General features: G+C 35.0%; 1 protein-coding gene across 3 annotated transcripts in view; it reads left to right on the top strand.

Annotated features, from left to right (window-relative positions):
• Positions 1-14,264, top strand: part of USP9X (ubiquitin specific peptidase 9 X-linked) — a 104,788-nt gene that overhangs the window by 86,871 nt on the left and 3,653 nt on the right. For all 3 annotated transcript variants that reach the window (XM_062599702.1, XM_062599694.1, XM_062599712.1), the window contains exons 34-43: positions 220-361; positions 554-1,304; positions 1,850-1,973; positions 3,309-3,534; positions 4,668-4,797; positions 7,796-7,981; positions 9,480-9,700; positions 10,814-10,902; positions 13,308-13,464; positions 13,851-14,063. In XM_062599702.1, the coding sequence (XP_062455686.1) occupies positions 220-361; positions 554-1,304; positions 1,850-1,973; positions 3,309-3,534; positions 4,668-4,797; positions 7,796-7,981; positions 9,480-9,700; positions 10,814-10,902; positions 13,308-13,464; positions 13,851-14,063 (2,239 nt within the window). The remainder of the gene's footprint in view (positions 1-219; positions 362-553; positions 1,305-1,849; positions 1,974-3,308; positions 3,535-4,667; positions 4,798-7,795; positions 7,982-9,479; positions 9,701-10,813; positions 10,903-13,307; positions 13,465-13,850; positions 14,064-14,264) is intronic.

Below are 14,264 nucleotides of genomic sequence, written 5' to 3'. Positions count from 1 at the left end.
CTCATGTTCTTGGGAACATAACATTTTAATCAGGTCAGGTAGGCAAAAGAATAATTAAGAGCACTCATCTTTATTGAATACTTTCCTTTTTATTGCTTACATCGTTTTGCCAGAGGCTGACATCAAATGCCGAAGAAAAATTTTACAGTAGAGTGCTATTTAGCACCCAAAAAGCGTAAGTCGAGCACACTTCTTTCTCTTACATCTGTGCATTTGTAGGTACGAATGCGAGGAATCCTTCACAACTCTGAATGTAGATATAAGAAATCACCAAAACCTTCTTGATTCTTTGGAACAGTATGTCAAAGGAGATTTGTTGGAAGGTGCAAATGCATATCATTGTGAAAAATGCAACAAAAAGGTAGTGTTTCCTTGTATATTAAATATGTGTACAACTATATTGTTACAACTCTATTAAGTTCAATTTTAATTCATGTTCAGGAAAAAAGTTACCCTGTAACTCTTGAATTTGGTGGATAGTAAGTATGGAAACTTAAGAACCAATAACTGCTAAAGTGGTGTGGTTTTTTGTTTTGTTTTGTTTTTTCTCCAGGTTGATACAGTGAAACGCTTGTTGATTAAGAAGTTGCCTCCAGTTCTGGCAATCCAATTAAAACGATTTGACTATGACTGGGAAAGGGAATGTGCAATCAAGTTCAATGATTACTTCGAATTTCCACGAGAGCTGGACATGGAGCCTTATACAGTGGCAGGTGTAGCTAAATTGGAAGGAGATGATGTAAATCCTGAAAACCAGATAATACAAAATGAACAGTCAGAAAATGAACACTGTGGGAGCACAAAATACAGGCTTGTTGGTGTACTTGTGCACAGTGGCCAGGCCAGTGGTGGACATTATTACTCTTATATTATACAGAGGAATGGTGGAGATGGTGAGAAAAATCGGTGGTATAAATTTGATGATGGAGATGTAACAGAATGTAAAATGGATGACGATGAAGAAATGAAAAATCAGTGTTTTGGTGGAGAATACATGGGAGAAGTATTTGATCATATGATGAAGCGTATGTCCTACAGACGTCAGAAGAGATGGTGGAATGCTTACATTCTTTTTTATGAACGTATGGACACAATAGACAAAGACAATGAACTAATAAAATATATTTCAGAACTTGCTATCACCACTAAACCCTATCAGATTAAAATGCCATCAGCAATTGAGCGAAGTGTGCGGAAGCAGAATGTGCAATTCATGCATAATCGTATGCAGTACAGTCTAGAATATTTCCAGTTCATAAAGAAGTTGCTTACTTGTAATAGTGTCTACTTAAATCCTCCTCCAGGTTAGTACATGGATGCAATAATTATGGTTTAATTTCTTCCAATGAATGTTTTGATTGTATTGTCTAGAATTTATGTTCTAGCCAGAAAAATGTTGCACATTCTGCTTTGAATGTACCTGCCTTTCTGGATTTCTGTAGTTAGACATCTGTTGTTGAGCTGTTCGTTAATGATACATGCCAGAATATTTGGCAGAAAATGCTTTGATAAACAATCGTTTCAATGTTTATTCAGCTTCTGTACTAAATCATGTTAAATGTTTAAGTGGTGGTCTCTTCACCTGTAGGCAGTTTTCAGAAGTGAGATGGTGAAAGTTGTCTTTAAAAAAAATCAGCCATACATTCATCATTCATTACTTCTTACTTTAGAACTTGCATTTTCACATGATGAGATATAAGTTAAGCTAAGGCTGCTCTGACCAAGTTTTGTATTAAAATTTGAACACAATCTGTCAAACAAAAAAAATGCTTATCTGGAATCAGTAAAATTATTTAAAGTAAATTGTCTTTACTTTTACTACATTTGAATGTTTTGATTTTTTCTTTAGGACAAGATCATCTGTTGCCTGAAGCAGAAGAAATAACTATGATTAGTATTCAGCTTGCTGCTAGATTTCTCTTCACCACAGGATTTCATACAAAGAAAATAGTCCGTGGCCCTGCTAGTGACTGGTATATTGTCTTCTAACAACAGTTTTAAAAGTTTGATTTCTGTTCAAAGATCTCAATTCTACAAATATGGCAACAAAAGATGTTTTGATGTGTCCACACTTGCCCGTACATGGTCAAAATGCACATGGGAAAGGGAGGAAGCTTGAACAAAGAATACTGGAAGAAACTGAGCATTAAAATAAGCTGCTGAGCTCGGTTTCTTCTGGTAGTAATATACTCAAATCTGAACGTCTTCAAAATTCAGTTTGAAAAGGAGCTTAAATCTACATTTTTTTTTCCTTCCTTTAAAATAAAGGCATGGAACCTAGTGACAGAGCAAAACTCGTAAGTTATGTTTTCTGAATTTAATTCAGAATGATTGCTCGTGGTTTGATCAGTCACCTTTTTTGCCTTTTCACCAGACTTCACCTTTTTTCAAGACAATGATGCAGTTTTTATGTGTATGCTTTTTGTGAAATGTGCAAAACCCATAACACTCCATTAGCAAAGTGATTAAATCCGTTGTTGTGGGGCCTGTAACTCAAATCTATGTAGTATAACAAAATACACAACGATACTCAATAGCACCACATCATTTCAGTCTTTTTAAACTAAACTAATTTATTTTGTCTGTGGGAGAGGAATGAGGGTTATTACTAGCAGAACTAGTGAGAGAATCTGATATTACTGGTGCTTTACCAGCAACTAGTAAATAGTCCTGTAATACAAGGCAAATGTTGTACCTCAAATTCTTCTTCAATAGCAACTTTCAGCGCAGCTAAGGTGCCCGTATAATTTTAGAAATCTAGAGGAGTTCAAATATTGCTGGAGAAATGACAGAAATCAGAGAAGCCCTCTCTAAAAACATATATTTTATTTTTATTTAAGTATTTTTTGTGAACTGTAAACGAAGATAGAAATTCCTGATAGGTTACATATTTAATTACCTGTCCCACACAGCTCATGAAATCCACTGAACACATTCTCTGCTGCTGACCCTTTTCCCATGTTCCAATACAGAAGTAGTGATTGCTGTCAGTTTAGGACCTTCATCAAGTAGTAGTATGGAGGTTAGGGAACATAATGCTCTCTTGGTTGTTAGGGGTGATAGAAATAAAACACTATAGTTTAATAATTGTTTTGCATTTGATGTAATTTTTTTTTATAAGTGATTCTGAGTATAAGAGAGTACTACTATAGAAATCATAGTTTATTTGATGGTAAGCATTTTGTAAGCAAAAATGTTTGTGGTTCACCTTTTAAGATGTATTTTCTTCAAATTTTGCAAAAGAATGTATTTGCCAAACATTAGAGCTTGTGTGGCCATAATCTTAGTTATATCATTTTCTGTTTCAGGTATGATGCATTGTGCATTCTTCTTCGTCACAGCAAGAATGTTCGCTTTTGGTTTGCACACAATGTCCTTTTTAATGTTTCAAACCGCTTCTCTGAGTATCTTCTGGAATGCCCTAGTGCCGAAGTGAGGGGTGCATTTGCAAAACTTATAGTATTTATTGCACATTTTTCATTGCAAGATGGACCATGTCCTTCACCTTTTGCCTCTCCTGGACCTTCCAGTCAGGTATTTAATTTTCTAACTAAAATCTTCTGAAATTTCTTGCTTAAAAGCATTCAACATAAAGTTATTTCTGGAGTAATTGCATCACAGTGTTAACAGAAGAGCTGTATAAACAGTCTGTTTTGCATTTACAGATTTACAAATTCTACCAGTTTGTGTGAAACTACTGTCAGAGTGATTATTTCACCTCATTGGTGAATCTCTGTCAAGAATAAGTAGTATGAACTTCGAGTTTTGTATGGTTTAGTTGAAAATGTGAAACACTGGCAAAATAAAGCAGTGGCTTATAACTTGTTTACGTAATGTGTAGGGGAGTAAAACTTATTTTTTAAAGAAGTTTCTACATGGAAAACAAAGGAATTACCTAAATTTTCTTCCCCTTGTATTCTGCAACATTGAAATCGTAAAAAATCGTAATTTCATATAGAAGAAGGAGGTGCGCTGCCTAATGTTATACATGTAGAACTTTCAAAACAACAACAACAAAAAACCCCAGATTCCTAATACAATAATTGTTAAAACTATGTTTTTTTCTGGGCTATACTAAAATTTAAAAGGTCAACCTATATGAGCCTTTGCTCAGGCATATTTTAAGGGTTTTTTTAATGTCTACAAGGAGATGTTTGTTGTCTTTCATTTGTGTACTTCCATTTATTTCTTCATTATATCTTCAGCAAAGAAATATGTAATATGTTAAAACTACATATGCTTCAACAGTGTTTTGTTTCATGAGATATTTGAAATTCATATGTAGATGTGATTTGGTTGTCTTTTAGTCTGTGCAGTTCAATGGGACTGGTTGTGCTGCTGCACAATTTTATTTTTTTCCTAATTACAGTAATTGGTGATGGGAGTCTTGTTCCCTGTCTCTCTTTCTATGATATTAATTTAATGCTTCTTACTAGAATAGTAACTTAATGCTTAACTCAGGACTTTGTTCATTTTGTATGAGACACAGAAGACTAACCAGTTGCTAGGATTTTGGAGCCTGTATGAGTCTCTTCTGTCTGGCAGCAGCCCATACCTTTTAATCATTCTGTTTTCTGCCATGATAGAAAATATAAACTAAATAAGTATTTTATAGGATATATTGTTAATGTTGAAACTTTTTTTTTTTTTTTTTTTTTTATATATAGGCATATGATAACTTAAGTTTAAGCGATCATTTACTGAGAGCGGTACTAAATCTTCTTAGAAGGGAAGTATCTGAACATGGGCGCCATTTGCAGCAGTATTTCAATCTGTTTGTGATGTATGCCAACCTAGGTAAGCAAATTGCACGTATTTGCTGTTGTTGCTGGATTAAACTGAGCTTTCATTAATTTTTCAGCCGTCTAGGTAATGGCAGGAGAATCCAGTTTATCAGCTTCAGGCAAATTGTTCTCATTAACTACAGCATTAATGCTCTCTAGAGAATCTGTGTTCCTTCAGCTTGATGTTTTGGCCTTTTGTGTTCCTTTGTATTCCTGCTGTTCTTGGAAGACTAACACAAGAAGGTTGAAGCAGTGAGACACTGTTCTGAGAGAATGTGGGGGTGAAAAACAGCTTTGTTCACGTCTCTTAACTCCTTTGAGACTGAGTAAGTTGAGGAAGGCAATAGTTCAAAAGAGAGAAAGATGCCATATTTTGTTCATGGAAGCATGAGTAGAAATGACCAGCGCTGTCTGTTGCAGTTGTGCTGTGTCGCTAGTCCCTTCAGTTCACGGCTGTGAACACAAAACACTTGTCTCTGTCTTCCCTGGAAAGCCTCTTTGGGAGGCCAAGGAAGTAGGCCACTTAGAAGTCTAAACTCAGGCTTTCATTGTAGGCTTCGTATGAGGTAAAGGAATACAAGAATTCCTGATAAGTTGATACTGGAGTTTTCTGATTGTAATTCCTCCAAGATACACAAACAAGAAAAGCCAGTGGTCTTGCAATATGTAGGCAAGGTTCTCCTAGGCTTGAGACAATGAATCTTTTTCTAAAGACTAGAATCCTAAACTTCCTGATGAAAGACCAGATGAGAGAGAGAGAATGTGATTGCACATGAATATTTCAGTTTATTTTTAGCATCTTTGAATGCACGGTCAGTAGGGCTACCTGATTTTTCAGGTGCTACATTCAGAGCCCCTTTATATATTTGCTGTAATATAACTGAGATGAGATGATTATCAGTTTTGTAGTGATGAGATGAAATATTGGCTGTGGTCCTTCCAGCATCACCAGTTTTTGGTATGCGTCTTAGGTATAGCCAGCATTATGAAATCAGTAATAAATTTAGATTTAAAAGGATACGTGAGCGTGTATCAAATTCTGGATTGTATAGATTCTTTGCATAGAAAATCTGTATCCTAAACAGCTGATAAAATAAATTGGCAGTTGCATCTCCAGGAATTACTCCAAACAAAGATTGTTTTCACTATTATACTGAGGTCAGTCTTACTCACATTGAGGTGAACCACTGTATCATACTTTCTCTTATACACTGAAAATCAGTTGATGATGAATTGTTTCTTAAGTGGGTAAATAAATTGCTGCTTTATATACTTGCCCACAGGAAGAGCAATTAAGAGCAATAAAATTCAAGTCAGACGAATAGATGATTGCTTTTGAACCCTCAGATTTAGGGCAGCCACCATATCAAATCTAGTTGAATTATCACAGATATTTGCATTCTTATCTTTCCCAGTTATGAGGGTCTTCTGTCAGTGGCCTATTTCTCTTTCTCACCTGGTAGCCTGAGTGACAAAGCATCTTTCTGTACTCAAGCACTTAATTTCTTTGAAGAATTACTTTCTCAATGTCATTCCTTTAAAACAAGATCAATTTTAAGAATAGTACGTAGTTCAATACAGTAGTGCATACACTGAAGCTTATGTTTCGATGTTAACTCGTAGGAAATCATCCTTTTTATTCAGCTTCAGTACGAGCCAGAGGACAAGCTTGTACTGAAAGGACAGCAAGTAACAGTGTACTTCTAGAAAAATTAATGCATTTGGTAGAAAAATCTTACTTTCTCACTATATACATCTGTCTAAGTGACATATTCCCCCCTGAGTGCCAGTCTCTCACAAAATTCCTGAAAGACCATTCTAAAAAGTGAATCTATCATCATTAGAGACACTCTGTAAAATTAATTTAGGTAACCATGTTAATTTAATTTCATCTGTATTGTACTATGTTTTCTTATACTTTCTCTATTAAACCATTCTTTGTCAGGCAGTGTTCCATCATGACCCCAAGAATGGATTTTATGTTGTTGCACAGAAAAGAGGTGTAATTCTTCTACTTTAGTTTATCTTTCCTTCTTTACTAGTTTTTCATAGTGATCAGAATCCAGACAGAAAGAAAAGCAGCTCTGCGTAACCTGATTTCTGAGACTAATCTCCAGATCTCTCTTAGATAGGTTTATCCAAAATAAATATGAAAGAGCTGTTTAAGGCAGCTAATTGTACTTGTCTTACTGCTGTTAACTGAAGGCTTCTGTGTGGGTGTGGACTGCTTGTTCAGCAAAAGCCACAATACCTCTTTCTGCAACACCCCAAGTTCTATGAATAATATTCAATCACCTAATGCATTGAGAATTTGAAAAATAGAACATTCGTGTCAAAGCAAGTGACAGGTCAGTTCTACAAAGAATATAAGTACAAAGAGATCTAATATCATAACCAAAATATACTGTAGAAGAGCTCTAGGAAGGTGCTATCTGGATTCCTTCGTGTAAGAAAGATGGCAGGTAAGGTCCAGTTGTATTTCAGAATAAAAAAGCCTTTGCAAATATATGAGAAGTCATGATTTTTTAATCAAATTGAGGAAGAAAATAAGAGGTCAGAAGGGGACGTAATCTGGTTTACTGGTATATATTTGTGTAGTAGTGTAAGGTAGTCTTGCAGGGAAACTAATGGGATTTGGGGAGGGGGTTGTTATTTTAGAAAATTGGTTGTGTCATACTGTATGTGTATATTCATTGTCTAATCTGGCACAGTTGGATAAGTCTCAGATTCTTAACTAGTGAAGGATGTTCGTGCTATCTTGCGCCTGACAATAAACACATATATAAATTATTAATTCTTTGTCCAAAAGACTTCTTTGAGGGTTTGTTATTAACACAAACACTAGGTATTTAAGTGCTAATGAATACGATTAAAAATTGTAGTCTAATAAAATCTAGTAATTGCAAAGGTGTCGCTGTAAACAGTAGTTATTTTTCAAAAAAAAAAATGTGTTGTCAGTATTAAAAATAAGGGAGGTTTGTTTTGTTTTTTTTCCCCTTTCTTCTCTAAAGGTGTAGCAGAGAAGACACAGCTTTTGAAATTAAACGTTCCTGCAACATTTATGCTTGTGGCTCTGGATGAAGGTCCAGGTCCTCCAATTAAATACCAGTATGCTGAACTGGGGAAGTTATACACAGTTGTGTCACAACTGATCCGTTGTTGCAATGTGTCATCGCGCATGCAGTCTTCTATCAATGGTATAGTAAATTTTTAATATTTCCTTAAATGAGTTGAACACATCAATAAATGTTTTGTGTGCTTATTTTGTTACTATGTATAAACTGCATTAGCTGGAAAAATGATGTTTGCGTCTTTGTTTTTTATTTAAAGACAAGTATTTCTTGATTGTTATAGGCAAATCTGATTTGATATATCAACATATCAAAAAACAGAAGATAAGATCCATTCTGGTGTTTAAAACTATAATAAGATCTGAAGTAGTTGATACCAGATATCAGTAAAGTGATCTTGCTTTGTTGTGGATATCCCTTGGAAACTTCCACTCATACTCAGCTGCAGTCAAAAGGACAACAGAAGCCAAGACTTCTATGCATAAAAGGACCAGCAATAAATTAGTAGATGACAGTATAAATCAATATTTCTCACAGTATAAATTGAACAGAGTAAGCAGTTATTTTTGAGATGCACTGACAGAGTATTAGGCTACAGGGAGTATAGCTGGTGTATGTTCTGCATTAGTCATATTTTAGAAAACTTAATTATAAATTTGTAAAGATGCTATTTAATAGCAAACTCAGTATTTCAGGCTATAAAGCCAGAAGGTTAGAATGTGCAACAGTAAGGTTAATGAACTGAAAATTTTACTCTGCTGTAATAGGCTTCAGAACTTTTTGGCAGTTTTGATTTGACTTTGCTTCCAGTGTATTATTTGGGGCTCACACTGAAAAGATATGCTGCTTGTGAAAACTAATTGCATATTCACTATGTTCATAATGTTTTACAAGAAGACATCACTTTGTGTGATCACTGGTATGACTATTAATTATGATTCGTGTTTGCAGCGTAATTTATTTTGCTTCAGCTTATTAACCTAAAAGTTCTCTCTTGAAGTTCAGTACATCTTTGAACACTAACACAGCACTGCTAAATCAGGAAACATCAGGAGCGAATCAGCAGTCTTTTCTTACACAAAATGAAGCCTACAAAATAAGATTGACCTATCCTGATTCTTTCAAGAGTATACTCTTTTTATCTACACTCCAGAGACTGACTGGAATGTTTTACCATAAATATTCCTCTTAGTCTTTTCCCATTGCCTAGCAAAGTTAAATAGACTTTTTGTCCTGAAATTTGATAGATTTGGACTGTATTACACAAGCAGGGAAGCACATAAATCTTGGAGATAACAGGATTTCACTGAGGAAACTCTCAGTAACTCCTCTTGCATATGAACATATCTACAGCTGCTCTGCTTTGGTTGTCACTATGCTCCCTCCCTTACTTGAGAAGAAGCTTACTCAAGTGGAAAGTATCAAGCTTTGCAATCAGAAGATTCAGTTATTCCATACCGTAATACTTTTTTAAAAGCAAATAGACTGTTATGAGTGGTTTTTTTTTTTTTTTTTTTTTTTTTTTTTGCTGTTTCTTATTGATGAATTACACCAACTTGCATTCTGTTGTCTCTACTTGAAAGTATTTGAGTACCTTTTCATCAGTTATAATTGCTTGTTCTAGGTAATCCCCCACTTGCCAACCCTTATGGTGATCCTAATTTATCTCAACCTATAATGGCACTTCAGCAGAACGTAGCAGATATCTTGTTTGTGCGAACTAGTTATGTGAAGAAAATTATTGAAGATTGTAGCAATTCAGAAGAAACTATCAAACTGCTTCGTTTCTGCTGTTGGGAGAATCCTCAGTTCTCTTCCACAGTCCTCAGTGAACTTCTCTGGCAGGTAAAAATAAGAAAGCTAGAAAGGAGATGGGGATTTAAATATATATGATGCAAGATTCTGTGTTTATGTATAGAAATGTTGTCATATTAAATGTTAAGCAAGTATTTGATAAATGAACTTTCTTAAGGCATCATCATCTGTTAGACTTTTTACTCCTGGGTCTATGCACTCATATTGGACTATTGTGAGAGGTCCTTTTATGAGTCTAGGAAGGCAGTTAAGCTTTTATGAGTTAGGAAGGCATGTTAAGGATGGAACATAATAGACGAGGCTGGCCTTTACGTTTTGCAAGGACATTACCTTCAGCATTTCTGTCATTGTCCATAAAAGAGCTCCTTTCATTGCACAGAAAGTTAGAATCATTTTTTAAGATCTCCCTTGTGTTTATTTTGAATGTGTTTAGAGGTCATCTTTTACAAGTCTGCAAAACATACTTGGCTTCAGGCTCAAGAAGAAATCTTGTTTTGTACTGTCTTGTTTTCGTTTGTACTCTGTGTAAGGTTAGCCACACTTTACCACTTAAAACAAAAGGGTTTTTAGCTCTGGATGGCTCATTATAAATTAGTCTGTTGTGGGTTTAGGTGTTTTTTCCCCCCCTCCTCTATGCAAGCATCATATTTTTGTAGTGTTGGATTTTTGGGGGTCTTTTTTTATAGCATTTGGAAGAATCATAATAAGAATTACTTTACTGTTACTTTTGTTAAACGTTTAGTTTACACTCTAGAATAACCTTTGGACTTAGTAGCAATATAAGTGGAAAAATGCTATTTCACGATTTTGCTTTTCTAATGGTATTTTTCAAGGTTGCTTCTCTAGTACCTCATGTTGACAGTTTCAGACCAATTCTTTTAGAAACTCATGAAGAAATATTGTCTGTTGCAAAGCCTAGTTAAAAAAAAAAAAAAAAAAAAAAGTTGGTAGTGTCAGGGTTGTGTTTGTTGTTGTTGTTTTTTTAATACAACAGACATTTGTGTTATCTCAAAGTTTCCCTTAAATTCCTTGTGCTAAAACAGCAAATTTCACTTCAAGCAACTTTATTTTTGTATTGCATCATGTAATCAGTATGCCTTAAGGAAATGCTTTCTTGCATTCTCTGCATTTTTGCTTTTTAAGGTTGCATATTCATATACATACGAACTTCGACCTTATTTGGATCTGCTTCTGCAAATCTTACTAATTGAGGACTCATGGCAAACTCACAGGTTAGTGTTTATCTGTCTTTATAATTCAAGATTACTGTGTCTGTACAATTGGTTTTCCCAGTGATTCTGTTGGTAATCCTTTCCAAGAGGGTTATTTTAAATCTCTTTTTAGTCCAAATACAGCAGTAAAACATTTTTTCCACTTTTTATCTATTTTTTTGAGACAACTTAGATCTACAGCTTCATGCCTCTGCCTTCGTTAATATTGAGAAATTGCCGCTCAGTCCCGTAAACTCAAGATTTTTTACATACAAGAGAAATTTCCACAAATGTGCCAGTTAAGCTAAACTCATTGGAATTTACTGCAAGTTGTTCACATTAAATCTTACAAACATCTCACTAAAGAAGGTCCAAGGATAGCCTGGTTTTACTAGCATGAACAGTCATTAAGAATAATACCAAAATACAGATGAACTGTGAGGCTGGGAGCATAGCATTGCATGTTTCGTAGAAATAAATATTCTCTCTATGATACTTACAAAATTTTACCTTTAAAATAATCGTCAAGTTTCAAACTTAGTTTTCACATATCTAGAGAATAAAGATTTTGAAAGTTGAAATTAAATAAATAATTAGAAATAGTGATCCTTTGAGAGAAAGGTTACAGTCAGTTCCTCAGAAGTTTTGTATATAAGTAGATGAGGTATCACAAAATAAATCTAGACATGCTACTTGACAGTATTTCGAAATACCTCTGTTTCTTAATTTGTGATTAGACAATTTACTAGATCATATGACATTCAAAATATTTTGGGTAAGAGCACTCTTACTTAGTGAAAACTGACTGCAGCAGTAAGGAGGGAATCTATGGAGAAATATTCCCTGTAGAATCTTGTATTTCATCAGCTGCCTGGACTTCAGAAAAGGCTCTCAAAGAAGATGGTTATCATTTCCAAAACCTGAAGACTGAATTGAAGGGACGACTTTGTTTTCTTTATAGGAATTATAGCTTAGACAAGGGAAGAGAATACTCTTTGCAGACTTTTCAGTTTTGGTAGCACTTGCATATATAATATGATCTGTATGTATTTTCTTCTTGCTACACAAATGCTTTTATAAGATGCCTTAAGTCTGCAGAACACAGGAGGATGCACATAATTGAAGAGGTGTGATGTAAAATGAAATATTTTGTATTGGAAATACAGGTTAGAGATCATAGAACTGTCTGTATTTAGGATAGTGCTTTTCAAACATAGAAATTAAACAACTAAATTTCCTATGTCCGGAGGGGGGAGAGTTGGGGGAGTGGAGGGAGCTGAGCATTTTGGAATAGCTTTTTCATTTGATCTGTGTTGCCCTCAGCAGAGGGTTATAAAGGAGTCAACTTTGGTTGTCCTCAGATTTCTTGCTGATGGCAGTAGCTTGGAACAGTGATTTCTGTCCTTTTCTTAGTTTGCTCTGGCAAGAGTTCTAGTGATCTTTCTCTATTCTTTCAAAACACAGATAGTAATTATCTTTAGTAAACAGTAATCCCTTCCAACTGTGTGGTCTCGCAGATGATTAGAATCATGGGGAGGATGCAACAGTGTGCATCCTTCAGTGTTCCTTTTACTCTCTTACTAATAGCTATAGCTGTTCTTTGGCATCAGATCCTCGTCAATTTTTCTTAATTTAACTACTGCAAGTACTAGCTTGAGGATAATAGTTTTGAAAGTACCATTAAGTTCAATCCTTTAGAGCGAAAAGCTCATCGTCACTTCCAGACAGAGCCTAGGTTGTCGGCTACCTTTAGACTGTTTGACAGAGACTTAAGGAAAAGAGGGTATTTACTTTTCCTACAACAAATGTAGTTCTCTGAGATGCTGTCAGTGTAGATTCCTTGGCATCCTCTCTGATTTTTTTCAAAGCCAAAAGTATGTGGATTTCTGAAATCATGCAAGAACTTGAGGATGATAATCAATTCCACTATACCTCATTTAAGAGCAAAAGGCACAGAGAGTGTTTAGTTCTAACGAATGCCCAAGTCCCTTATCCCCATGCACATATATGTATATCTTCAGAGGAACTGCATTTAAAAGCTGTATCTTGGGGAACCATAACTATGAGGTAAGTAACCATTCTATTGAAGATTTAACTATTCTAACTCTGTAGGGACCTATTGTGTTAAAAGGTCAATTTGGTAAATGCAGTTTGTCAGAAGTGAAAAATTCATCAGTTAAGCTTGATTTCTGTGACTAGCATTAATCATATCTCATTCAGGAGATTTAAAAAATTGTCTTGCTTAAACATTACCAAGTGTTATGCTAAAATAACAAATTATGCCTACATTCTGTCAAGTTCGTTTTTCTGATAATAATATGTTATCAAAGCCAGAATATTCACTATACAAGTCACTCTTTCTAATTAGATGTAACTGAAGCCTTAATTTAAAGAATAAAATTCTAACTTTAAATTCTTGTTTGCAGGATTCACAATGCACTTAAGGGAATCCCAGATGACAGGGATGGACTTTTTGACACCATTCAGCGCTCTAAGAACCATTATCAGAAAAGAGCTTACCAGTGTATAAAGTGCATGGTAGCTCTCTTCAGCAACTGTCCTGTAGCCTACCAGATCCTTCAGGTGATACCTTTCACTGTGACTCTTGCTGCTTTTTTTTATTTTCCAGTTTTGTGTAGAAATCATTATTCAATTTTTGCTGATTTGATGAATTATCACTTCCAAGTGAAACTCATTTGGACCTTCCTATACCAGAAGTACTGAGAGCATCTGTGATTGTGTGATGTAGCTGCAAACTGCTGTTACTACAAATCCACACAGACTTCCTTTCAGATCTCAAATTTTTCTGGAGTAAAAGGGATATTTGAGGGAAAATAAGAGAGTGCTTTAAACAGCAGCATATACAGTTGGTGGTCTGCTCTGTGAGAGCTGGTGTATAGAAGGAATAAAATATTTGCATTTTTAAGAACAAAGAAAATAATTATCACATGTTAATTTTCCATCTGCAGAGCAATGGAGATTTGAAGAGAAAATGGACCTGGGCAGTAGAATGGCTTGGAGATGAGCTTGAGCGTAGACCATACACTGGCAATCCCCAATACACCTATAATAATTGGTCTCCACCAGTACAAAGCAATGAAACATCAAATGGCTACTTCCTAGAGAGATCTCACAGTGCTAGAATGACTCTTGCAAAAGCTTGTGAACTCTGCCCAGAGGAGGTAAAGAAATTAATTTGACTCCTGGTAAAAAGTAAAATAAAATGCTTCTATAAATAGCAGCTATTCTTAGTAACAGTCTCCATTCGTTACAGAGGTAGCAATTTTATAAGTATTTTATAAATATGGATTTATGTAAGAGTACTTTCATTGATTTCAATTATATAGTCCCTTTTTTTCCTCCACTTTTATTACTCTTTATGT

The sequence above is a fragment of the Rhea pennata genome, chromosome 1 (genome assembly GCF_028389875.1).
Source record: "Rhea pennata isolate bPtePen1 chromosome 1, bPtePen1.pri, whole genome shotgun sequence".
Lineage (NCBI taxonomy): Eukaryota > Metazoa > Chordata > Aves > Rheiformes > Rheidae > Rhea > Rhea pennata.
Note: the sequence above shows the minus strand (reverse complement) of the source record. Positions and strands in the feature narration are given on the sequence as shown.